The sequence below is a fragment of the Scatophagus argus genome, chromosome 14 (assembly GCF_020382885.2).
Source record: "Scatophagus argus isolate fScaArg1 chromosome 14, fScaArg1.pri, whole genome shotgun sequence".
NCBI classification, from domain to species: domain Eukaryota; kingdom Metazoa; phylum Chordata; class Actinopteri; family Scatophagidae; genus Scatophagus; species Scatophagus argus.
Window position 1 is genome coordinate 21,923,204 of NC_058506.1, and position 24,438 is coordinate 21,947,641.

A 24,438-nucleotide genomic window follows, 5' to 3' on the forward strand; every position below is an offset into this window, starting at 1 on the left:
AGTTGCGACGAGGATGGGATTCGAAACCCACGCGTGCAGAGCACAATGGATTAGCAGTCCATCGCCTTAACCACTCGGCCACCTCGTCTTGGTGGTGAGGATTGCAGGTGATCAACCAGGGTGGTTTCATATCAGTCAGACAAACTTACGCTTCACTCAGCAGTTGCACTTAACTCAGCCGTTCTCACAATCCAAATGGGCAAGTAATGCAAGGGGAATTAGCTCAAATGGTAGAGCGCTCGCTTAGCATGCGAGAGGTAGCGGGATCGATGCCCGCATTCTCCAAAGGTGTTTGCTTTTGAACTAAGTGTGGAAGATCCTTCAATCTCCTGAGAGGGGACGCAGGACAGCGTTGCAGATTGGGGACAAGTGGTGTCAACCTTATTCCTGCTGCTGTTAGACTGTATAATTCGACTGTATAAGGGTGCAGTCTTGCTGGCATTGCAGAGACTCACATTGCAGGTGATCAACCAGGGTGGTTTCATATCAGTCAGACAAACTTACACTTCACTCAGCAGTTGCACTCAACTCAGTCGTTCTTAGAATCCAAATGGACAAGTAATGCAAGGGGAATTAGCTCAAATGGTAGAGCGCTCGCTTAGCATGCGAGAGGTAGCGGGATCGATGCCCGCATTCTCCAAAGGTGTCTGCTTTTAAGCTAAAGGTTTGACCTGCCCAGCCAAAACAGGTGGCTGCCAGGTAGTTGAATGGGTTGTTGTTCCACGTAGCTATCGTGCGACTCGTTAGTCTCATGTGTCCAGGTGTTAATGACTTGACTCGCCACCCTATGGCTATGGGGGGACGGCTTATTCAGTTCTGACGGTCTGGTGGGGAAACACAGGTGTCTGACCTCTGGTGCTGATGTCACGGGGATTGTGTGGTGCCAAGTGTGAATGACTGGAGTCACATGAAGCAAAGTGTGGAAGATCCTTCAGTCTCCTGAGAAGGGACGCAGGACAGCGTTGCAGATTGGGGACAAGTGGTGTCAACCTTATAATACACTATGTAAGTAAAACTATCTACTTCAAGTCATTTCAGAACACCTACGCACGACAGTCACAAGCGCCTCATGCTTAAGTGGTCTGTGCGCCAATGTTGACAGCGGTCACACAGTGTAGCACCGGATGTGGACACGCTTTTGGTGTCAAAATAAATAAAGTAATGAAATCAGCTGCTTTTGTCTTTGTCCAGTCTAACAATAACAACAACAAAAAGCACATCCTTCGAGCCGGAGTCGAACCAGCGACCTAAGGATAGCCGTTACTGCTCACCTACAGTCCTCCGCTCTACCAACTGAGCTATCGAAGGGTGCAGCCTTACTGTCATTGCAGAGACTCACGTGGACGTGAACACGAGAAGCCATGAAAAAGATTGCTTTGAAATCTTCACAGTCTAAACAGACACCAAAAGGCAGCAGCCCTCACATGGGAGACACCTGAATGACAAACATAGCAGCAAGTATTTGCTTCAAATCAGATGGCAAGTGTAGCATGAATTTTGGAAAGAGCATCATAGCTCTTTGGTATGCAGGTGTGGCTTGGGAGAGATAACTCTGTGGCGACAAGGATGGGATTCTAACCCACGCGTGCAAAACACAATGGATTAGCAGTCCATCGCCACCTCGTCTTGGCAGTGAGGATTGCAGGTGATCAACCAGGGTAGTTTCATGTCAGTCAGACAAACTTACACTTCACTCAGCAGTTAACTCAGCCGTTCTCACAATCCAAATGAGCAAGTAACATGTGGGGAATTAGCTCAAATGGTAGAGCGCTCGCTTAGCATGCGAGAGGTAGCGGGATCGATGCCCGCATTCTCCAGTGGAGTTTGTTTTCTTCAGTTCTGCTGAGCAGGTAAAAGTTTGAAAACTGAGACATAAAATGTCTTTGGAGAATCTCAGCTACCAGAGACTCACGTGGAGTTGAGTAAGGGCGGGGATCAAATCAATTGCTTTTGCCTTTGTGAAGTCTAACAATAACAACAACAAAAAGCACATCCTTCGAGCCGGAGTTGAACCAGCGACCTAAGGATAGCCGTTACTGCTCACCTACAGTCCTCCGCTCTACCAACTGAGCTATCGAAGGGTGCAGCCTTACTGTCATTGCAGAGACTCACGTGGACGTGGACACGGACGTATGCAGAGCATAATGGATTGGCAGTCCATCACCACCTTGTCTTGGTGGTGAGGACTGCAGGTGATCAACCAGGGTGGTTTCATATCAGTCAGACGAACTTACACTTCACTCAGCAGTTGCACTTGACTCAGTCATTCTTAGAATCCAAACGCACAGACAATGCATTCAAGATTCAAGATTCAAGAGTCTTTATTGTCATTATGCAAGCATAACAAAATTTTGTGCAGATTCTCGGCTTAAAAGCACATCTTTATAGATGGCAGCAGAAATTAAAATAGCACACTTAAGAGAAATATATATATATATATATATATATATATAAATATAAAATACAAGATGAGGTAGATATACAAATGAGGTAGATATACAAAATGAGGTAGATAAAAGTGCACTTAGTGACAGTCTGTGGTATGCTGTGTGTGTGTATGCGGCTAGACGGGGGAGGGTGAAGTCGTGTGTGAAGTCCTGTATGGGGGTGGGACGTGAGTGTGTCACTGTAGGGGGGTTATTGCTTTAACAGCTCTGGGGAAGAAGCTGTCCCTGAGTCTGTTGGTGTTGGTTTTAATGTTCCTGTACCCAAACAGTTCGTTGCCCGGGTGGGTGGGGTCTGTGGCAATGCGTCTTGCCTTCTTCTGGACTCGGGCAGTGTAAACTGAGTCCAGATCTGGTAGACTGCAGCCCACAATCCCCTGTGCTGTCCTCACCACCCGGGCTAAGTCCTTCCTGTCCTGAGCTGTGCAACTGCCATACCACACAGTCACACTGAGACACAGGATGCTTTCGATTGTGGCTCTGTAAAAGTTCACGAGCAGCTGAGTAGACAGTCCAGTCCGTGTCAACTTCCTGAGAAAGAAGAGCCGTTGTTGGGCCTTTTTCACCAGGTGTGAGGTGTTCACTGACCAGGAGAGGTCAGAGGAAATATGGATGCCCAGGAACTTAATGCTGTCCACCCGCTCAACCGCCTCCCCAAGTATACAGACGGGAGCGTGATCGGTCTTCCTGGACCTCCTGTAGTCCACTATGACCTCCTTGGTCTTACTGATGTTCAGGATGAGGTTGTTCCTGGAACACCACTGTGTCAGGTTCTGGACCTCGTCTCTGTAGTGGGTCTCATCATTGTTAGATATGAGACCCACCACAGTGGTGTCGTCCGCAAACTTAACGACCATGTTTGTGGGATGGATAGCAGAGCAGTCGTGTGTGTACAGTGTGAATAAGGCAGGGCTGAGTACACAACCCTGCGGCGTGCCAGTGTTGAGGATCAGTGGGGCGGATGTAGAGTCCCCTATCCTCACCACCTGGGGCCTGTTGGTGAGGAAGTCCCTGATCCACGAGCAGAGTGAAGCTGACAAACCCAGGTTGTGGAGCTTCAGGGCCAGCATATCCGGGGGGACGGTGTTGAAAGCCGAGCTGAAGTCCACAAATAGCATCCTAACATATGTGTTAGGATGCTGCAGGTGAGTCAGGGCCGTATGAAGTGCTAGCGAGACGGCATCCTCCGTAGAACGGTTCTTCCTGTAGGCAAACTGCAAACTGTCCAGGCCAACAGGGATGGTTGCACTTAACTCAGCCATTCTCACAATCCAAATGGGCAAGTAACACAAGGGGAATTAGCTCAAATGGTAGAGCGCTCGCTTAGCATGCGAGAGGTAGCGGGATCGATGCCCGCATTCTCCAGTGGAGTTTGTTTTCTTCAGTTCTACTGAGCAGGTAAAAGTTTGAAAACTGAGACATAAAATGTCTTTGGAGAATCTCAGCTACCAGCTCCCTGTGGAGTTGAGTCAGGGCGATTAGACTTGGTTGTCGACTCGTGAAGATGTTTCAGCTCTCATCCAAGAGGTCTGTGTAGATTTTCAGTCAAGCAGGTCATCTTGTGTCGAAGAGCTTGTGGGGATCAAATCAATAGATTTGCCTTTGTCCAGTCTAACAATAACATCAACAAAAAGCACATCCTTCGAGCCGGAGTTGAACCAGCGACCTAAGGATAGCCGTTACTGCTCCCCTACAGTCCTCCGCTCTACCAACTGAGCTATCGAAGGGTGCAGCCTTACTGTCATTGCAGAGACTCACATGGACGTGGACACGGACGTATGCAGAGCACAATGGATTGGCAGTCCATCACCACCTCGTCTTGGTGGTGAGGACTGCAGGTGATCAACCAGGGTGGTTTCATATCAGTCAGACAAACTTACGCTTCACTCAGCAGTTGCACTTGACTCAGTCATTCTTAGAATCCAAATGCACAGGCAGTGCATGGGGAATTAGCTCAAATGGTAGAGCGCTCGCTTAGCATGCGAGAGGTAGCGGGATCGATGCCCGCATTCTCCAGTGGAGTTTGTTTTCTTCAGTTCTGCTGAGCAGGTAAAAGTTTGAAAACTGAGACATAAAATGTCTTTGGAGAATCTCAGCTACCAGAGACTCACGTGGACGTGAACACGAGAAGCCATGAAAAAGATTGCTTTGAAATCTTCACAGTCTGAACAGACACCAAAAGGCAGCAGCCCTCACGTGGGAGACACCTGAATGACAAACATAGCAGCAAGTATTTGCTTCAAATCAAATGGCAAGTGATTTTTGGCAAAAACATCATAGTACCTTGGCATGTACAAGGAAAGATGACTCTGTTGCGACGAGGATGGGATTCGAACCCACGCGTGCAGAGCACAATGGATTAGCAGTCCATCGCCTTAACCACTCGGCCACCTCGTCCTGGTGGTGAGGATTGCAGGTGATCAACCAGGGTGGTTTCATATCAGTCAGACAAACTTACACTTCACTCAGCAGTTGCACTCAACTCAGTCGTTCTTAGAATCCAAATGGACAAGTAATGCAAGGGGAATTAGCTCAAATGGTAGAGCGCTCGCTTAGCATGCGAGAGGTAGCGGGATCGATGCCCGCATTCTCCAAAGGTGTCTGCTTTTAAGCTAAAGGTTTGACCTGCCCAGCCAAAACAGGTGGCTGCCAGGTAGGTGAATGGGTTGTTGTTCCACGTAGCTATCGTGCGACTCGTTAGTCTCATGTGTCCAGGTGTTAATGACTTGACTCGCCACCCTATGGCTATGGGGGGACGGCTTATTCAGTTCTGACGGTCTGGTGGGGAAACACAGGTGTCTGACCTCTGGTGCTGATGTCACGGGGATTGTGTGGTGCCAAGTGTGAACGACTGGAGTCACATGAAGCAAAGTGTGGATGATCCTTCAGTCTCCTGAGAAGGGACGCAGGACAGCGTTGCAGATTGGGGACAAGTGGTGTCAACCTTATAATACACTATGTAAGTAAAACTATCTACTTCAAGTCATTTCAGAACACCTACGCACGACAGTCACAAGCGCCTCATGCTTAAGTGGTCTGTGCGCCAATGTTGACAGCGGTCACACAGTGTAGCACCGGATGTGGACACGCTTTTGGTGTCAAAATAAATAAAGTAATGAAATCAGCTGCTTTTGCCTTTGTCCAGTCTAACAATAACAACAACAAAAAGCACATCCTTCGAGCCGGAGTCGAACCAGCGACCTAAGGATAGCCGTTACTGCTCACCTACAGTCCTCCGCTCTACCAACTGAGCTATCGAAGGGTGCAGGCTTACTGTCATTGCAGAGACTCACGTGGACGTGAACACGAGAAGCCATGAAAAAGATTGCTTTGAAATCTTCACAGTCTAAACAGACACCAAAAGGCAGCAGCCCTCACATGGGAGACACCTGAATGACAAACATAGCAGCAAGTATTTGCTTCAAATCAGATGGCAAGTGTAGCATGAATTTTGGAAAGAGCATCATAGCTCTTTGGTATGCAGGTGTGGCTTGGGAGAGATAACTCTGTGGCGACAAGGATGGGATTCTAACCCACGCGTGCAAAACACAATGGATTAGCAGTCCATCGCCACCTCGTCTTGGCAGTGAGGATTGCAGGTGATCAACCAGGGTAGTTTCATGTCAGTCAGACAAACTTACACTTCACTCAGCAGTTAACTCAGCCGTTCTCACAATCCAAATGAGCAAGTAACATGTGGGGAATTAGCTCAAATGGTAGAGCGCTCGCTTAGCATGCGAGAGGTAGCGGGATCGATGCCCGCATTCTCCAGTGGAGTTTGTTTTCTTCAGTTCTGCTGAGCAGGTAAAAGTTTGAAAACTGAGACATAAAATGTCTTTGGAGAATCTCAGCTACCAGAGACTCACGTGGAGTTGAGTAAGGGCGGGGATCAAATCAATTGCTTTTGCCTTTGTGAAGTCTAACAATAACAACAACAAAAAGCACATCCTTCGAGCCGGAGTTGAACCAGCGACCTAAGGATAGCCGTTACTGCTCACCTACAGTCCTCCGCTCTACCAACTGAGCTATCGAAGGGTGCAGCCTTACTGTCATTGCAGAGACTCACGTGGACGTGGACACGGACGTATGCAGAGCATAATGGATTGGCAGTCCATCACCACCTTGTCTTGGTGGTGAGGACTGCAGGTGATCAACCAGGGTGGTTTCATATCAGTCAGACGAACTTACACTTCACTCAGCAGTTGCACTTGACTCAGTCATTCTTAGAATCCAAACGCACAGACAATGCATTCAAGATTCAAGATTCAAGAGTCTTTATTGTCATTATGCAAGCATAACAAAATTTTGTGCAGATTCTCGGCTTAAAAGCACATCTTTATAGATGGCAGCAGAAATTAAAATAGCACACTTAAGAGAAATATATATATATATATATATATATATATATAAATATAAAATACAAGATGAGGTAGATATACAAATGAGGTAGATATACAAAATGAGGTAGATAAAAGTGCACTTAGTGACAGTCTGTGGTATGCTGTGTGTGTGTATGCGGCTAGACGGGGGAGGGTGAAGTCGTGTGTGAAGTCCTGTATGGGGGTGGGACGTGAGTGTTTCACTGTAGGGGGGGTTATTGCTTTAACAGCTCTGGGGAAGAAGCTGTCCCTGAGTCTGTTGGTGTTGGTTTTAATGTTCCTGTACCCAAACAGTTCGTTGCCCGGGTGGGTGGGGTCTGTGGCAATGCGTCTTGCCTTCTTCTGGACTCGGGCAGTGTAAACTGAGTCCAGATCTGGTAGACTGCAGCCCACAATCCCCTGTGCTGTCCTCACCACCCGGGCTAAGTCCTTCCTGTCCTGAGCTGTGCAACTGCCATACCACACAGTCACACTGAGACACAGGATGCTTTCGATTGTGGCTCTGTAAAAGTTCACGAGCAGCTGAGTAGACAGTCCAGTCCGTGTCAACTTCCTGAGAAAGAAGAGCCGTTGTTGGGCCTTTTTCACCAGGTGTGAGGTGTTCACTGACCAGGAGAGGTCAGAGGAAATATGGATGCCCAGGAACTTAATGCTGTCCACCCGCTCAACCGCCTCCCCAAGTATACAGACGGGAGCGTGATCGGTCTTCCTGGACCTCCTGTAGTCCACTATGACCTCCTTGGTCTTACTGATGTTCAGGATGAGGTTGTTCCTGGAACACCACTGTGTCAGGTTCTGGACCTCGTCTCTGTAGTGGGTCTCATCATTGTTAGATATGAGACCCACCACAGTGGTGTCGTCCGCAAACTTAACGACCATGTTTGTGGGATGGATAGCAGAGCAGTCGTGTGTGTACAGTGTGAATAAGGCAGGGCTGAGTACACAACCCTGCGGCGTGCCAGTGTTGAGGATCAGTGGGGCGGATGTAGAGTCCCCTATCCTCACCACCTGGGGCCTGTTGGTGAGGAAGTCCCTGATCCACGAGCAGAGTGAAGCTGACAAACCCAGGTTGTGGAGCTTCAGGGCCAGCATATCCGGGGGGACGGTGTTGAAAGCCGAGCTGAAGTCCACAAATAGCATCCTAACATATGTGTTAGGATGCTGCAGGTGAGTCAGGGCCGTATGAAGTGCTAGCGAGACGGCATCCTCCGTAGAACGGTTCTTCCTGTAGGCAAACTGCAAACTGTCCAGGCCAACAGGGATGGTTGCACTTAACTCAGCCATTCTCACAATCCAAATGGGCAAGTAACACAAGGGGAATTAGCTCAAATGGTAGAGCGCTCGCTTAGCATGCGAGAGGTAGCGGGATCGATGCCCGCATTCTCCAGTGGAGTTTGTTTTCTTCAGTTCTACTGAGCAGGTAAAAGTTTGAAAACTGAGACATAAAATGTCTTTGGAGAATCTCAGCTACCAGCTCCCTGTGGAGTTGAGTCAGGGCGATTAGACTTGGTTGTCGACTCGTGAAGATGTTTCAGCTCTCATCCAAGAGGTCTGTGTAGATTTTCAGTCAAGCAGGTCATCTTGTGTCGAAGAGCTTGTGGGGATCAAATCAATAGATTTGCCTTTGTCCAGTCTAACAATAACATCAACAAAAAGCACATCCTTCGAGCCGGAGTTGAACCAGCGACCTAAGGATAGCCGTTACTGCTCCCCTACAGTCCTCCGCTCTACCAACTGAGCTATCGAAGGGTGCAGCCTTACTGTCATTGCAGAGACTCACATGGACGTGGACACGGACGTATGCAGAGCACAATGGATTGGCAGTCCATCACCACCTCGTCTTGGTGGTGAGGACTGCAGGTGATCAACCAGGGTGGTTTCATATCAGTCAGACAAACTTACGCTTCACTCAGCAGTTGCACTTGACTCAGTCATTCTTAGAATCCAAATGCACAGGCAGTGCATGGGGAATTAGCTCAAATGGTAGAGCGCTCGCTTAGCATGCGAGAGGTAGCGGGATCGATGCCCGCATTCTCCAGTGGAGTTTGTTTTCTTCAGTTCTGCTGAGCAGGTAAAAGTTTGAAAACTGAGACATAAAATGTCTTTGGAGAATCTCAGCTACCAGAGACTCACGTGGACGTGAACACGAGAAGCCATGAAAAAGATTGCTTTGAAATCTTCACAGTCTAAACAGACACCAAAAGGCAGCAGCCCTCACATGGGAGACACCTGAATGACAAACATAGCAACAAGTATTTGCTTCAAATTAGATGGCAAATGCAACGCAAATTTTAACTCAGTTGCGACGAGGATGGGATTCGAACCCACGCGTGCAGAGCACAATGGATTAGCAGTCCATCACCACCTCGTCTTGGCAGTGAGGATTGCAGGTGATCAACCAGGGTGGTTTCATATCAGTCAGACAAACTTACACTTCACTCAGCAGTTAACTCAGCCGTTCTCACAATCCAAATGGGCAAGTAATGCATGGGGAATTAGCTCAAATGGTAGAGCGCTCGCTTAGCATGCGAGAGGTAGCGGGATCGATGCCCGCATTCTCCAGTGGTGTTTGTTTTCTTCAGTTCTGCTGAGCAGGTAAAAGTTTGAAAACTGAGACGTAAAATGTCTTTGGAGAATCTCAGCTAACAGCTCCGCTTAGAGCGCAGTTAGAGTTGATCATGGACTGTTTTGTCTGCTCAAAAAACTTTAACGGGCCCTAATAAATAAATAAATAAATAAATCATAGTAAATCCAATAGAAATAATTAATTAATATCCGATCATAATAAATTCAATCGTAAGAATTTAAATGATAAACCCGTGAGAGAATGAGGACATACTTTCAAAGAAACTCTCACATAGTGCTGTGATAGAAGGACTATGATGCTTTGTGCCTTCCAGAAATGTCGTCGAAGAAGAAGAAAGCGGAAGTCGTGACCCGGAAACTGTAGCTTCGCAGCGAGACACGTTTTTCTCTTGCAGCAGCATGAGCAGAAGTTGTGGTAGTATGAAGGGACATCAGTAGACATGGTGGAGGTCTCAGTCAAAGCAGCGGAACCGATCCGGTCGGCCGGTATCCTGCAACAGAACCGCGTCTTCCTCGACTTCTTCTGGGACTTGGCCAAACCGGATCAGGAGGTCCGTCTCAAAGCGATAGAAGACCTCATCAAGTACCTTAAAAGCAACAACAAGGTGAGGCAGACCGTGTTCACGCTCTCTGACAGGGTGAACGTTGTTCCAGCGTGGCTGTTTTCGGTTGTAAGGATAAAAATACAGTATTCACAGTGTGAGGAGGTAGTTGTAATGGCTAATGCTATGTTCAGATGTTACAGTACCTCCGTTTAACTACTTCTGGAAATATAACATAAAAAACAAAACTATGCATCAAGGTCTTGTTTTTAAGGTTTTAAAGGTTAATTAAAAGTCTTGTAACTACAGCTTTGAAATCATAAGTACGATTATTCCCCCTGTAATTTTTGAGTAGGATTACATGAAAACAGTCAAGTACAGTAAGGTGCCAATACCTCAAAGCTGTACTTATACACAATATCATATGCACACTGATTTCATAACTTGGAAGTGTTTTGTGAAGTATCTGACCTTTAACTCAAGCACTTACAGAAATAATAGATTATAGAAGGTTTGCAGTGTGTAGTGAGTGTGAGCAGAGGAAAAGAGCCTGTGCGTCATGTCGTGGTTCTCTCTGTGCGCTGCAGGCTGATGAGTTGGAATACACCTTTAAAAGGCTGGTGGATGGACTGGCTCACACACGAGAGGCTGCGAGACCAGGATTCAGTCTGGCTTTGGGACAGGTGAGTGGAGACGACCACCAAAACCAGATTAACCTAATCTGACAATAATGACATATCAGGCTCGCTTGTATTTTTCTGTATATTTGAAATGCGTGTCTGACAAAGTTATTTATTTTAAAGGGCCACTGACAGGCTTTTCCAGAGCTTTCAAACACGTCTCCATCTTCACAAGCTAAACGAGACGGCACAAGTGTCTTCATGTTTTTGTATGAATTAAACAGAAAACGAGGTGCTGGGCTGATGTGGACAGAGACAGGTTCACAGCTACTTCATAGATCAATTGAAATGTTATCAAATTGATTCCGGTCACATAGGAAATCCAGTGCGTTTGATCAGCCTCTCTGATCACACCTTTTTCCTCATAGAAGTATGAGTATCATTTTATTTGAACTGTTCATCAGATGCAACCGTTTACGTTTTTCTGTGTGACCTGTTAGTCATGTCACATTTCCGAGCCAGACGATGCGTGTGATAAGTATGTGTTCTGTTACCGTATCATCTCTGACTCTCAGACGTCTTCAACTCTCCAACGCAGATACATGCGTCAGCCTCTGCCTTTCTGACTCGTATGTATAATGTCGTCCGGCACCTACAAACGAAATTTTTCTTGCTAGAAGTCCAAACATCTTTCTGGATGTCACAGATATTGTTGCTTATCACACACCCTAAGAGATGGTGCTGCTAAATGAGTTGTGAACTCTGAGTCGGCTGTATTAGCTTCGGCGTGACACGAGTTTTTGTTCTGTGCAGGTCTTAAGTGCCTTTGAAGACGTCTCTTTGCAGAGTGTACTCAGCAGAGTCAAGGAAAAGCACAACTTGCAGACTGTGAAAAAGGTGGGTGATGTTTTTTTCTGTCGGCTGCAAAAGCTTCATGAATGGACTCTGTGAATCGCTCAAGGTCTCCTCTCTTGTTTTTTCAGAAACTGTTCAGAAATGCTTTGTTTGGAAACTTGTTTGGCGTCCTCGCCCTTCATCAGTCCAACCGCCTCTCTAAAGTAAGTAGTCTGACCACGAGTCGTTATTCTCCAAGGATGAAAACGCGTTTCTGACGCTAATGTTAGCTTTCAGCAGTCTGAGAACCCCCCGTATTCCTCTGTTCATATGCTGTGAACTGTCACGTATCTATAATCGTGGATAAAGGTCCAAGTTTAGCCATACACACAACTACCAGGATCAGAAACACAAAGTGCTTAAAAAACAAAGTTTGGATGATACCCACTTGATTGGTTTAACTCAGAACGTTGACGCCTCATATTAGCATATCAGCTGGATGTACGTAGTGATGATGATCATACAGCAGGAGTAAAGATCCTTCGCCTGTGGATCTGAATTATTTATTCCAAATACACTCCTTTGTACAGTGGTGCTCTAACATGTGTGAAGGTGGTCGCTGTGTGTGTGTGTGTGTGTGTGTGTGTGTGAGTGTGTGTGTGTGTGAGAGAGAGAAGGAGCTGCATGGTGTTCAGGTCTCTGAGCTCTGCTGTGTGATTACACAGGAACCACAGGTGGTGTTGGGATGTGTGCAGCTCCTCCAGAGCCTCAGCCAGCACAGACAACACGTGAAGGACCTGCCCACGAAGACCATGATGGACATCCTCAATGAGGTGACCACTGCGGCTCAGCTGTATAAATACATAAACACATATGTGATGCACAAGGTTTTTTTTACTTTATCCTTTACTTAAATCCTGAATTTCAAAGCATCCTTAATTATTTTTCTAAAATGACTGTATATGTTCTGTCCATCAGATCCCAGAGGAAGTGTTTGAGGAGGTCCTACTTAGTGCCCTGCAAACTGACCTGGAATCAGCCTTCAGGACTCCGGAGCAGCTCCAGCTGCTGCTGGTGGCTCTGCAGCGCTTTCCACAAACCCTCAAGCCCAAGAAACTCAAGAAGTTGCTGGGCTCCTCGACCATCATCAACGCTGACAACATCCCAAAGTAAGAACACTGTGATTGGCTTGATCTTTATTATTATTATTATATTTTTTAGTGAGGGGGGGGGTATGTTCAGTACAGTTTATTTATTGTACATTTTGCTCACCTACATGTCATCTATGCCAGTTTTCCTCACTCCATCTGTTACTTAACTGCTGCTGTGTGGAAAACCTAAGGCACATGTGATGTCGTCCGGCAGGTTGACGGAGGTGCTGAAGATGGCGGCCCGCTCGGTGAAGAAGGAGCGTGTCCTCCCAGCCGTGGCCCTGGACCTCCTGAAGCTCTCCCTGAAGGAAGACAGCTTCCAGCTCTTCTGGAGTAACGCCATCATCAACGGCATGTTCAAGGAGCAGCCTGGGCCAGAACAGTGAGTCCTCACAGCGTGGGACTGCAGCGACACATTGAAGCTAACACCCACAGCCGAGGGCTTTGCTGTTGATGTTGTGGCTGGGGTGTTTGTCTGCCTCGGTTGCAGAGGGAACCTGCAGCCTGTTGCTCCACCTGTAAACAAGCTAAATTCTTAACTTCATCAGGCTGCTCAACAAGTTGTTTATTTTGGCAATTTGTGAAAGAAAATCAATTTTTAGCCATTGTAGCAAGAGATGTTCATGTGATTATTAATCATAAGTGTAGTTATGTGTTTTGTATCCAAATATTAGACAAGAGGGAGAATTTAAATTAATGTTTTTCTTTCAATTCATCACACATGTGTATATTATAAATCATTATCCAGTCCTGATTCCAGTAAACTGCATTTTGCTGACGTGCTTCCCTGCTGTTTTCCTGTTTGTGTCCAGTTATATGAGCTTCCGTCTGCTGGGCAGTGCCCTGCCTCTCCTGTCTGCAGCCCAGCTGAAGGACGTCTTGTCCGGAGAGGTGATGATGCGTTATGGCGAACACGTGGTGTCTGCTCAGGTCAGTGGCCTCATATAGCCGGCTGTAAATGTAAAGTTACGATCCTCTCTGGATAACAGGTCAAAGTGGGGTTTTTTGATAGCAGATAGAGCCGAAAGTTAAATTTGCTTTTTAAATTCTCCTGCAGTGACATCGGCTGCAGAGAGACCAGGATTTTATTACGGACCAGCTTTTATTTCTAATTTCTCGTCTTCCACTGTTTATGAAGACTAAAATCGTCCTCCACGTTCACCTGTTGTCTTGATAAATTCAGTGGAAAGTCCATTTCCACCGCTCCACTTCTGTCAGTAAGGCTTTGGTTCGTCGCCTCTGCAGTTGTAAATGTCAGTGGGTTGTTGAAAGAACTGAATTTGGTCCAGATGCTCTGCAGCTCCTTTCAGATGGTCACAAGTTCACCAGCCCAGTGGAGATGCCTCACGGTGCATGACAGAGAAAGAAAAATCAAATGTCTTCACCAAGAGATAATTTCTACACCTGCAGACTCTTGCAGGGACTGACTGTGTACCTGTTTAAGCACATTAACATTAACACATTAACTGACCAATCTCATGCACAATTTTTCTCTCCCAGAAACCGGACCGCTTCAAGCTGGCCCCAGAGATGGACGCCTGCGTGTCAGACTTCTTGCAGGGCTGCCAGGACCCCGACAAGCAGCTGGCGGTGATGGTGGGCTTCTCCTCGCTGACCAACCAGGGCTACCCTGTGGTGCCGTCTGTGTGGAGGGTGGTGCAGCACCTCCAGCCTGCAGCTCTGCGGCAGTACGTGGACTGGCTGAAGAAGATGTTCCTGCACCCTCAGCTGGACAAGCTGCTGGACTTCAGGACACGCAAACAGAAGGACAATCAGGAGGAACAGCAACAGTGAGTTTATATACGTGCTGTATGCTTAAGTTCTGTCTCTGAGAATCGCTGCTCTGATCCTGTCTGCTCTGGTGACCTGGAACAGGAAGTCGCAGGGACAGAAACTGGATAAATGTAAGTGATGATTGTCTTTCCTCAGGAAGGAGAACCAGCTGAGGAAGTGGATTGTTGCTCGCCTCTCCTCAATCGTTGACAACCACCAGGTGAAGAGGCAGGAGGATCTCATCATGGATGTGGCCAGGTGAGACCTGCCTGTAACGAAGCAGAAGTCACGGAGGTGACATGTGATGGAAAGGAGTCCATCAGCTGGTGCTGTGTTGTTTCTGTTTCAGGTTTGTCTTTTTCCACGCTTTCTTCACTGCCAAGAAGGCCTCAGCTGACATCCCAGAGACGGAGACGAAGCTTTCTGTACCGCTGGATGACAAAACACGAGGAGTGCTTGTCAATTCTTTCTTTGGGTGAGGAATGAAATGTTGTCTGTTCTGAGACGGCTTCCTCCTAAGCATCAGCCACTGATCACGTTCAGTGTAGTTAATTCCTTCCTTAAAAATAACAGAAAACGGGGACAAGTTTGGATGTGACATCCATCTTATTGCTTATTCCAAATAAACTAACGGGATAAAACCACCAGAGCTCGTTTAAACTGAACCAAAGAGTTTAGCTGTGAGAATCACCCCAACATGTGCTGTAACTGAGGCCCCAGATTTCAGTCTGAATGTCTCTCTGTCGGTCTGCCTGTCCTCGCTCCAGACTCCTCCTGTCCATGCACCACCTGCCTGTGATTGAGGACTCAGCTGAAGGTGCGCCTGTCAACCAAAAGCGGGTGTTGGGCGTGACAGCAGATGGCACCATGTGGATCTACCACCTGGTCCAGTACGCACAGGTCCTGCTTAGCCAGCCAAAACACGTCCAGAGCAGCCAGCCCTTCAGCCCCGAGCAGAGACGGGCCTGGGACAGGTGGGACAGCAGAGTCGTCTCTGAGAGCAGCATCAGGACAACACGATTCAGCTTAATTCTTCCTTTTCCTCTAATGGTCACAGTTTTACAGACACTTTGATGGATGAAGTTGTTCAGGTTTATCAGTAAATCAGTTTATTACAAATCTGATCTTGTTTTTGTTGTCAGTCATCCCAATATTATAATAACACTGAACTCATCACAGTCATTTTCACATTTCTGTTATTTTGCAGGTTAAACAAATACAGTGTAAAAAGTTTATCTGTTTAATGGATAAAAGAGAAACTAAGCGAGTTAGGAGCACGTTTGGTAACTCTGGCTCTTCATATGTGTTCTCACAGCATGCTGGAGTCCCTTTCAAACCTGAAGAAGAAAGCTAAGAAAGGACAAACTGCAGAGAACACTGCGTTCCAGCAGCTCTTCCTGTTGGTCGGCATGCACTTCTTCAAGGTACAGCATTAACCTGTCACCTCCAACCACAAAGCACCACCATCTGCTGACACAAAAACGTAAGGCTGCCCCGGCAACGAGCCGAGTGATTAACTCCGTCGTCAATGTGTCTTTCCTGAAGGCCCCCGAGGAGCTGCTGGACATCATGAAGGACCTGCAGAGCTGCATGGACAAAGCTCAGGAGAAGAAGGCCAAGAAGAAGAAGAAGAAACAAGGTGATCCTCGTTCGCAGTGACGGCACCTCATGTCACACCTTAAATGTGTGACAGATTAGTCGTCATGTCATGCTAGACGTGATTTTACACTTCAGAAGTGCTTTTGTGCAGACAGTATTGTATGGTCTCATTTCACTGTAATGTTTTACAGCTGTGTTTACAGTTTGTTCTGCTGGAACAAACGACGCCAGAACAGTCTGTGTGAAATGTGTGTGAGTGTGCTTTTCCTTTGGTGCAGCCACGGAGCAGGAGGAGGAGGAGGAGCCTGAGTGGGTGGAGGTGATGGTGGACATCCTGTTGTCCCTGCTGTCCCAGCCCAGCCGACACATCAGACTGGTCTGCAAGACGGTCTTCTCCTCCATCTGCCCCCACGTTACTGCGGCAGCCCTCACCGCCATCTTAGATGTAAGTCGTTCTCAGACAGTCTCAGCGCTGAGGTACGAGAGGATAACGTTAAGTCTGTAAACCTCCATGCTTGTTTCTGTGCTGCACTGGAAGCTTTGAAAGTGTTTGTAATGATGGTGTTTTGGGCTGTGTGTAGGTCCTGGACCCAGAGAAGGATGACGAGGAGGACAGTGCTGTGGTTGTCACTGACGACAACAAAACCCAGAAGACACCAAATGAGGAAGACGATGATGATGAGGAAATGGAGGTCAGTTCTTCTCTTACTCATTCACAACAACATCTTATTGTCTTATTGATCCTGTCAAGTTCTTTTCTTTTATCCTGAAATCATAAATTTGTGGTGGTCCTGCCAGGATGACGAGTCTGGTGGATCAGACAATGAGGATGATGATGATGATGATGATGATGATGATGAAAATGACAGCAACGATGAAGCGATGGAACAGGACGAGGACGAAGATGAGGATGAGGAGTTGGGAGAGGAAGCTGTGGACCAAAACTTCCGTTTGGAGCTGATGAAGGTCCTGCAGCAGCAGAACGCTCTGGTGGGTGTTCAGTGTCTCAGCTCGCCCTCGTGTGGCAGCCTGCTGTACTGCCACTGATATGCGTTAAATTAATGAGTATCACGAAGCTTGTGGATTCATTTGGTCGTCTGGCTCAAGCTGACAGGCTGTAAGGTTAACAGAAGCCTATGTGTCAGGTCCCGGTTCAGCAGCGACCGCAGTGTTTCCCTGTGTTAAAGTCCTCTGTCGTGTTGTACTCTGTTCAGGCCACAGAGGAGGATGGCAGCAGCGATGAAGATCTGGATGATGACGCCATGATGGAGCTCGATAAGAGCCTGGCTGCACTCTTCTCGGGGCAGAAGAAAAAGAACCAGGCCAAGAAGGACGAGAAGACAAAACTACAGAAAGAGAAGGCGCTGGTCCGCGACTTTAAGATCAAGGTACCTCATCCCCAGTCTGTTGTCTTGTATATGACTTGTTTTCCATCTCATCCAGAGTCAGAGAAGAAGAACTGAACAAAACAAATGGAAACCGACAGCCTGACTCATCACATAGACGTTTCAGCTGTTGTCTTCACGCCCTCGTTTGGCTTTACGTTGTAGGTGTTGGACCTGGTTGAGGTGTTTGTGGCCCGACAGGCTGGCAGTCCTCTGGTGCTGGGCTTAGTGGAGCCTCTGCTCACCATCATCGACAGAGGAATGAGCTCCGACAGCAACCAGCAGGAGCAGGACTTCCTGCGCCGAGCTGCAGATATCTTCAGGTGACGCACTTTAACTGTGATGTCATCACTGTCTCCAGCCTTTGTCTTTCTTTTTTATGATGTATTCCACTTGAAACTCTCCTTCCAGATTGTGACCGTCCGATGCTGGGAGGTTCTTAGCTCGGATTTGTTGTGTCTTACACACCTGAAGTTTTTACCGTTAAAAGCTGGTGTTCGGTCGCCCTGTTGTTTAGATTGTTATGATGACAATCCAAGTGGGGAAAAAGTAGTTCTTCAGCTTAAAAACAGCTTAAAACATGTACAGGGAAGTCTAATGTCCAACCAAAAGTCCAAATCCCAAAGACTCTTTATTTACTGTCATAAACGACAAAGAAAAGCTGCAAACCCTCACATTTTGAACCAGAAGCTGTTTGGCATGTTGTTTGAAAAATAACTGGAATTGATTAATCCGAATAGCTGACAACTGATTGTTTAATCATCTAACGAACCAGTTGTGCCAGAACCTGCTCGGAGTCAATACTCATGTGGCCTGTTTGTGTGATTTTTCAGGAATCAGCTGTGCAGGTCCAAAGTTTACTGCAAGACTGTTGGTGACAGACAGGGGGAGCTCCATGACCTGCTGGACAAGCTGATGACTAAAGCCCAGAGGCTGTCGGAGTCCTCAGTCAGCCTCTACTACTTCAGGTACTCACTGTTTGAGGACTAAACAGGATGCGGAACCCTCTCACACACCACAGTGTTTGTGATTGTGTGACTAAAGAGGAGTTCATGTTGTGGGGACGCGGACAAAAAAACTGAATTTCAATTAAAACAGCAAATGGAGGCTGTGATTCACAACACGACTGACCCGATGTTGAAACTCTCCATGCGTCTACATGCACTCCAAAGTCTGTTTCCCAGGTTAAAAAATGATGCGAGTGTGTTGTGCCAGCCTTGTGGTTGAGTTGTGTTGTGCTGATGCTGAGCTGTCCTTGCAGTGCGTCTCTGTACGTGGTGAAAGTGCTGCGAGGAGCTTCGCCCGCCGAGTCCACAGAGGAGCAGAACGCCAGCAGAGCTGCAGCGAGCGACGTATGTTTGCACACTGATTCATGTGTCGCCTGTTCAGGCCAGTCAGAAGGGAGTGACGTGAGGAAATCAGCCGGTTAGCGGCGTAATGACGCAGTGTGTGAGCGTTTCTTCTCCTTTAACAACAAATCACACACAGTTCAGGCCAGGCTTTTCGTTTGGTTCAAGGTAGCAAGGTCAGTCAGTGGGCACATGCTGAAAAAATATTTCCGAGCGATTCTTATTGCATTTTTTAGCCTTCATGTCCTATGCAGATCTGCAGCAGACAGATTTTCTTTCAATCTTCCTAGGCCAAACAATTAATATATATTTTCTTCTTAATTTAGTCAGGGATGGGAGAAATTAGCTTTTTTCACAGCTAAGATTTCAGATTGTCAGTGAAGGTAATGTGTGAACAATACGAGGACCCTGAAACTGAAGCAGCTAAATGGGATTCATCCGTTCATTTTTAGTATTCAGTGCATTTGCTTTAATACAACGACTTGTCTATTCTGATCCCTGATGTTGTGTTGTTTGGTCTTTCATGGTGTGTGTGTGTGTGTGTGTGTTTGCAGCTGAGCTTCATGGGCTGCGTGGACGTTGATCGGGTCTCCACCATCTTCAGAGACGCTCTGAGCTCCTTCATGAGCAGGAGGAAGAGCCCTCTGACCACTCAGATGTTCACAGACCTGTTCAGTAGGTTCCCGGTGAGTACAGCCGCACATCAGGTAACCGTGGAGACGACAGCCATGTCAAGCTAATGCAGCTTGTGTGTCATTTCCAGGTTTTGTGTGTGAACCTGTTGGACGCGGCAGTGCAGCACATCACGTCTGGGGTCAGAGTTCACCAGCAGGTAAAGAAACTCGAGCTCTGTAGTGTGCAGGAAGCTGAACAGGACGGTCGCAGCTCTGGACAAAAGCGTCGAACACGGACAGCACAGACGGGTCTCTGCTGTGGTCTGCAAACGTTACTGATGCAATCGAGCTGTGACTCTAAATCCGTTACGTTTCGTGGTAAAGAAGGAAACTAACAGTTTGGCTCAGCGTGTTTTTAATAGTATCTGGACCCAGAAGAATCAAATGAAAAGGCTTCAGGCACCCAGACGACACTCGTTAGCAGGATCACTTCACTGCTGGTTTTGGTCTTTTTCGTGGGCTCTGAGGACAGTAAGAAAACATGTGCAGGATGTGTGCTTTCCCTTTGAAGAAGCCCTCTTTACAGCAAGAATTAACATCCAAATACCGATCCCATTCCCGGTCTTTTAAACAAGATCAAATGAAATAACGTTCACATAGTCAGAACGTTAGAAATGGCGTAACTCCCTCCTGTGACAGACGCGAGTTGATGTTTAAAAACAGGCTTTATTCCTGTGAGAACTGAGCTGAACAGAAACAAAGGTGGAGCTAAATGTCGCTTTCCTCCTCCTCTTCCTCCTCCTCTTCCTCTTCCTTGTCTTCTTTCCTCTGATGTGTGAGTGTCTCTGTGCTTAATGACTCAACTGAGCTTGAGCTCATCTTGTGCTTCCTTTGCCACGTCTTTCATCAGTTGCGTTTATTTAATTAGTTAAGTGTGGAACGCGCGAGCTGCAGTAATTGGTTTCGCCTGTCGGATCGTTAGATCACCGGTTGGGAACAAAAACATAGCAGCAGGATGGACAAGTAGAAACTAAGCTGACAATGCAGCAGTTACCAAAGGTCGGCTGGGTCAGTCCCTCTGCTGTCAGTATTATGCACCAAACTACACCATCAGTGCCTCCTCCCAGCTGCACCTCTGACCCCATCATCACGCAGTCAGTAGAAACAATGTGGATGAGTTACAGGACAGGTTGTCCCATTGTATGACACGACCAACTGGCTGATCCTGTGACACACTGAAGCAGATGGACGATGCCGAATCAAATTCCAGTAAACCACCTTTACCCAGTCTGAACCCCCGCAGCTTTATCAGCACTCGGTAACGTGCAAACAGTCGAGACAAACTTGAACGGGAAGCTCCTCCTCCCTCCACCTCAGCTGCTGGACAGTCGCTTGTCACCTGCTCTTTCTACCTTTTGAGTTCATGTCTTCGTTAGACTTCCTGTTGATGGACTGTGTATGTGTGTGTGTGTGTGTTCAGGGCCAGGCGTGCGTGCTGGTGTTGCGGGCGATGCAGAGCAGGGACGTTCAGCAGCTGCTGAGCGGCGCTCCGTGGGCGGAGCTCTGCGTGAAGGTCACGAGTCAGCTGACAGCGGTAGGTCAACACGGCTTCACGTCACGCTCACATCGCAGGGTTGGAAAGTCTGATCCAACGTTTAAATCATTTCACAGAAGGTTACAGCGATGCAGCGGCTCAAACGAGGCGTCGCTGCACTGCTATTCAATAAAAGGTTTGTGTCTGTTTAAAAATGTGAAAAGTTGATCGTTGATAAACTGACCCATCAGGTCCCAGAGGTAGCTTCCTTTAGTTGAACGTGGTGGGACATTTAGCAGGCAGAGAGGGGAATATTTTACCCAGGAGTTGCTGGAGACCATAAATGAAGCTGAAAGAGGATGAATATTGGACATCAGGACAGGACATCAGGTGGCCAGAAACACGCTAATGTTGCTCCTGTTAGCTGTTTGCTAACAGGTTAATAACTTAATGATATTATGTAAAATGCAGTTTTCACAGATTTCTGTGCTGCCTCCAAGTGGCCACATAAATCACTCAATGTTTCGTTCACTTTCTTTTGTCCATCGTGTGTGTGGACGGCAAAACTCTTAGCTGATGTAACTCTGTCGATATCAGTTCAATATCAGCACGCTCTCTTAACATTCTGTAAACATCTGAAATGATTTTTATTATTATTTCCTATGTGTAAGACAGCATAAGGCTGTAAGTGCACGTCAGCTCCTCACTGAGCGTGAAGACGTCCACACATCAGCATCCTCTAACTGTATTGTTCGTGACGGTTTATGAAGTTGAATGGTGCTGTGATGAATGATGATGAGAGCCGACGGCGCCGTCCCCGTCCTCTGTGTGGGTTCGGGTCAGCTGAGGGTAACGACGTGCATGCTGGCTTCTGCACCGCACCACCAAACCAGCTCACCTCTGCATCGTCCCGTCTTTTCCCTCCCGGACAAAAGCAGAGCTGCCAAACAACATAACTCTTAACTCCAGCCGCTAAACGATGGCCATTAATAAGACGTAACTTGAGTGCTCGTTTCCTGGTCTGCTTTGTCCAACATGCAGTAAAAGCAGTCTTCACCCAGGCACAGTTTCTGAAGGTCTTTTTGACCAAAACCTAAAATGGTGGTGGATAAATCCTTAATGTAAAATTGCTGAATCACTGTTAAATAATTATGGCAACCTTTGATGTGAGGGGCGGTACAGACTGTCTCGTGGTGAAGACCTCGGAGTGTCTCGGTCTCTGGAGATGTGCTTTGTTGAAACAGGTTTTGACTGGATTGGTGTCTGAGGAGGAGACAGGACGTAGCCCTGAATGCCCCTCGCTCTCATAGCAGCTTGGGTATCGCTAAGCTTCTGGGGGATTAGTTAAATGACTCAGCCCGCGACATGTGGACTGTCAGAGTCTGACCACAGAGTGTCTCTTTATTCATCAGCAGCATTAAATCCCCTTATTCAACGTTAACCAGCAGTGTATAAACATGTAATGAAAGGTTCATAACACTGTAATGTAGCTGTGAACAGATACGCGTTTATTCATGTGTCTGTCGATAACTTTAACTCTGTGGGCACCCAGAAGTGGAGGCTGGTGTATAAACAGATAATATATGACAAAATTATAAAACACACATTACCTGAGTTTCCTCTCTGGGGATCAATAAAGGTTAAAGGATTATATTAACAAGATGTGTTTGTGCACTTCTTATTGGTGCCAAACTGGAGGACTTAAAGTAAAACCTTTACAAGCAAACAAATCTAAATGTAGTTTTATAGCAGGGCCTACAGGTGCATTCACATTAAATTAATTTGTGTTGACGGGACGTCCTGCTGGCCATTGGGTCCAAACCACTGACACGCAGTACAGCAGTCATCGGTTCTGCAGTAAACACATCATCAGTCACACTGTACCAGCTGATGAACACGCATGGCGGTCTGATCTCGGTTTCTTCTCCTTCTCAGAGCCTTCAGCAGGTCGGTCAGACTGAGAGCAAAGTGGTGAAGGAGAAGGTGGTGAAGACTCTGGAGCTCTGCCAGTTCCTGGTCAAGCACGTCCACCAGCAGGTAGGTTGACTGTTGAGTGTGGAGACGGAAATGTGACGGGTGATGTGGTTTCTGTCCAGACTCAAGTCTCTGCTTCCCATGCCTGCTCTGTGTAGAAGCTACCTGTGGACCTGGAGCCCCTTCAGAGGATCCTGCAGTCCCTGACCAGCGTCATCACTTTCAAGAAGACGGGCCAGCTAGAGGACACCTACTGGGCTGTGATGAAACACTTCGGAGTCATGTGAGTTAGTGTGCTGTTAATGTCAGCTTCTCTGGACATGAGGAAGCAGATGAAACATGTTTAGTGGGAGAGATCAGGCTGTGCAGGTTGCTGTGAACTCCTCGTATACATGCAGCAGGTCGGTAATCGGATTCCCTGAATGCGTCATCTCCAACACTGACTGAAGGGATGTTCACTTTGCAGCGTCACAGAGTGTTCTGCAAACTGAAAATCTTCAAGCTGAGGGTGTTTCATCCTTTAAACTTCAACCAATGAATAATCATAACTCCTTAAAAATGTTGAAGTACGTGTTTTGATAACTTTAGGACATCATGTGTTCCTGCTCAGACAAATTAGTACGATTTAAAGTCATTTTATAGCGACGGTTGCTGGAAACGGAGACATTTTGTCCTCTTATTTCTTCAGTTGACATTAACACCAGCGGTCAGAGTGTTGATCAGCCTGATCAGCTCGTCTAAAGGTTCATACAAACATAAGCTTCACTTTCTTTTACCGTATATTAAAGCCAGCCTGTCGACGTTGCATTTGTTTTCATTTTCACTTTAACAGGAAACCCAAAGTTGAAAAGCCAAAACCTGACAAAGACGCTGAGCAGCAGCAAGTCTCCAAGAAGAAGAAGAAAGGTTTTCTGCCAGACACTAAAAAGCGCAAGAAGCGTAAGAAGCCTGTTTTAGAGCCGGCGGGAGACAACTCGACCTCCGCGGACAAACCACGAGCAGACAAAGGACAAACCAAGAAGAAACCTGACAAGAAAACAAAACAGAAACGACCAGCCGATGGTGCGTCCGACTCGCAGCCCAACCCAGCCAAGAAGAGCAAGACGCAGTCTGACAGCAAACCAGCCAAGAAGAAGAAGAAGAAACCCAAACAGAAGAAAGAGGGAGGAGGAGGGAAAATGTGAAGTGGACACTGCTATTTAACTGATAATTTCCTTTAACAGAGGCTGTGTTGTTGTTTTTCTACTGTCCGTGCTTCAGACATTTTGTTGTTGTGTTTTCACTATAAGACATTATTCCACTTATTGAAAACTCTGGATGTGTGCAAAGTGAACTAATATGGATTATTTTTCTAATGTGTGACTGCCATTGATTAGAAAAAAATGTCTGCAATAATAAATCAATTTCTCCACTATCAAATTTGTTACTCAACAATAAGAAACATTTGTGAAATGCAGAGAAAAACGACTGGACGAGCTTTATATCAAGTCAGTGGTCGCAGTCTCACACGTCCATCCAGCCTACAGGCGGAACATAACACGTCTGAGCATTTGCTGATACTTTTGCAGTGAAAATGAGGCTCTCCAAGCTTGGTAACAAGTCCACTGTCACACCCGGGGTTTGAAAATACCCCCAAAGGCAGTCCAAATATATT

At 46.9% G+C, this 24,438-nt stretch overlaps 1 protein-coding gene and 18 non-coding genes across 19 annotated transcripts; 11 read left to right on the forward strand and 8 right to left on the reverse strand.

Moving 5' to 3' along the window:
• Positions 1-5: 5 nt before the first annotated feature.
• trnas-gcu lies at positions 6-88 on the reverse strand. The gene has a single exon. It is a non-coding gene; the product is annotated as a tRNA-Ser (tRNA).
• Positions 89-212: 124 nt separating this feature from the next.
• Positions 213-285, forward strand: trnaa-agc. The gene has a single exon. It is a non-coding gene; the product is annotated as a tRNA-Ala (tRNA).
• Positions 286-567: 282 nt separating this feature from the next.
• Positions 568-640, forward strand: trnaa-agc. Its single transcript has one exon. It is a non-coding gene; the product is annotated as a tRNA-Ala (tRNA).
• Positions 641-1,219: 579 nt separating this feature from the next.
• On the reverse strand, positions 1,220-1,308 carry trnay-gua. Its single transcript is given in 2 exon segments — positions 1,220-1,255; positions 1,272-1,308. It is a non-coding gene; the product is annotated as a tRNA-Tyr (tRNA).
• Positions 1,309-1,744: 436 nt separating this feature from the next.
• Positions 1,745-1,817, forward strand: trnaa-agc. Its single transcript has one exon. It is a non-coding gene; the product is annotated as a tRNA-Ala (tRNA).
• Positions 1,818-1,992: 175 nt separating this feature from the next.
• On the reverse strand, positions 1,993-2,081 carry trnay-gua. The gene is given in 2 exon segments: positions 1,993-2,028; positions 2,045-2,081. It is a non-coding gene; the product is annotated as a tRNA-Tyr (tRNA).
• Positions 2,082-3,736: 1,655 nt separating this feature from the next.
• trnaa-agc lies at positions 3,737-3,809 on the forward strand. The gene has a single exon. It is a non-coding gene; the product is annotated as a tRNA-Ala (tRNA).
• Positions 3,810-4,082: 273 nt separating this feature from the next.
• trnay-gua lies at positions 4,083-4,171 on the reverse strand. Its single transcript is given in 2 exon segments — positions 4,083-4,118; positions 4,135-4,171. It is a non-coding gene; the product is annotated as a tRNA-Tyr (tRNA).
• A 216-nt stretch (positions 4,172-4,387) lies between these two features.
• Positions 4,388-4,460, forward strand: trnaa-agc. Its single transcript has one exon. It is a non-coding gene; the product is annotated as a tRNA-Ala (tRNA).
• Positions 4,461-4,759: 299 nt separating this feature from the next.
• On the reverse strand, positions 4,760-4,841 carry trnas-gcu. The gene has a single exon. It is a non-coding gene; the product is annotated as a tRNA-Ser (tRNA).
• A 124-nt stretch (positions 4,842-4,965) lies between these two features.
• On the forward strand, positions 4,966-5,038 carry trnaa-agc. The gene has a single exon. It is a non-coding gene; the product is annotated as a tRNA-Ala (tRNA).
• Positions 5,039-5,617: 579 nt separating this feature from the next.
• Positions 5,618-5,706, reverse strand: trnay-gua. The gene is given in 2 exon segments: positions 5,618-5,653; positions 5,670-5,706. It is a non-coding gene; the product is annotated as a tRNA-Tyr (tRNA).
• Positions 5,707-6,142: 436 nt separating this feature from the next.
• Positions 6,143-6,215, forward strand: trnaa-agc. Its single transcript has one exon. It is a non-coding gene; the product is annotated as a tRNA-Ala (tRNA).
• Positions 6,216-6,390: 175 nt separating this feature from the next.
• Positions 6,391-6,479, reverse strand: trnay-gua. Its single transcript is given in 2 exon segments — positions 6,391-6,426; positions 6,443-6,479. It is a non-coding gene; the product is annotated as a tRNA-Tyr (tRNA).
• Positions 6,480-8,137: 1,658 nt separating this feature from the next.
• trnaa-agc lies at positions 8,138-8,210 on the forward strand. Its single transcript has one exon. It is a non-coding gene; the product is annotated as a tRNA-Ala (tRNA).
• Positions 8,211-8,483: 273 nt separating this feature from the next.
• On the reverse strand, positions 8,484-8,572 carry trnay-gua. The gene is given in 2 exon segments: positions 8,484-8,519; positions 8,536-8,572. It is a non-coding gene; the product is annotated as a tRNA-Tyr (tRNA).
• Positions 8,573-8,788: 216 nt separating this feature from the next.
• On the forward strand, positions 8,789-8,861 carry trnaa-agc. The gene has a single exon. It is a non-coding gene; the product is annotated as a tRNA-Ala (tRNA).
• A 451-nt stretch (positions 8,862-9,312) lies between these two features.
• On the forward strand, positions 9,313-9,385 carry trnaa-agc. Its single transcript has one exon. It is a non-coding gene; the product is annotated as a tRNA-Ala (tRNA).
• A 356-nt stretch (positions 9,386-9,741) lies between these two features.
• On the forward strand, positions 9,742-24,203 carry mybbp1a (MYB binding protein (P160) 1a). The gene is made up of 27 exons (XM_046410321.1): positions 9,742-10,014; positions 10,539-10,634; positions 11,385-11,468; positions 11,555-11,629; positions 12,131-12,238; positions 12,384-12,574; positions 12,771-12,938; positions 13,369-13,486; positions 14,057-14,346; positions 14,486-14,587; positions 14,679-14,804; positions 15,097-15,303; positions 15,645-15,753; positions 15,875-15,968; positions 16,207-16,373; positions 16,510-16,620; positions 16,727-16,918; positions 17,143-17,316; positions 17,479-17,636; positions 18,147-18,281; positions 18,575-18,665; positions 19,217-19,348; positions 19,426-19,494; positions 20,757-20,870; positions 22,746-22,847; positions 22,943-23,067; positions 23,617-24,203. The coding sequence occupies exons 1-27, from the start codon at positions 9,850-9,852 to the stop codon at positions 23,966-23,968; spliced, it is 3,855 nt and encodes a 1,284-aa protein (XP_046266277.1). The 5' UTR covers positions 9,742-9,849; the 3' UTR covers positions 23,969-24,203.
• The last annotated feature ends 235 nt before the right edge of the window (positions 24,204-24,438 follow it).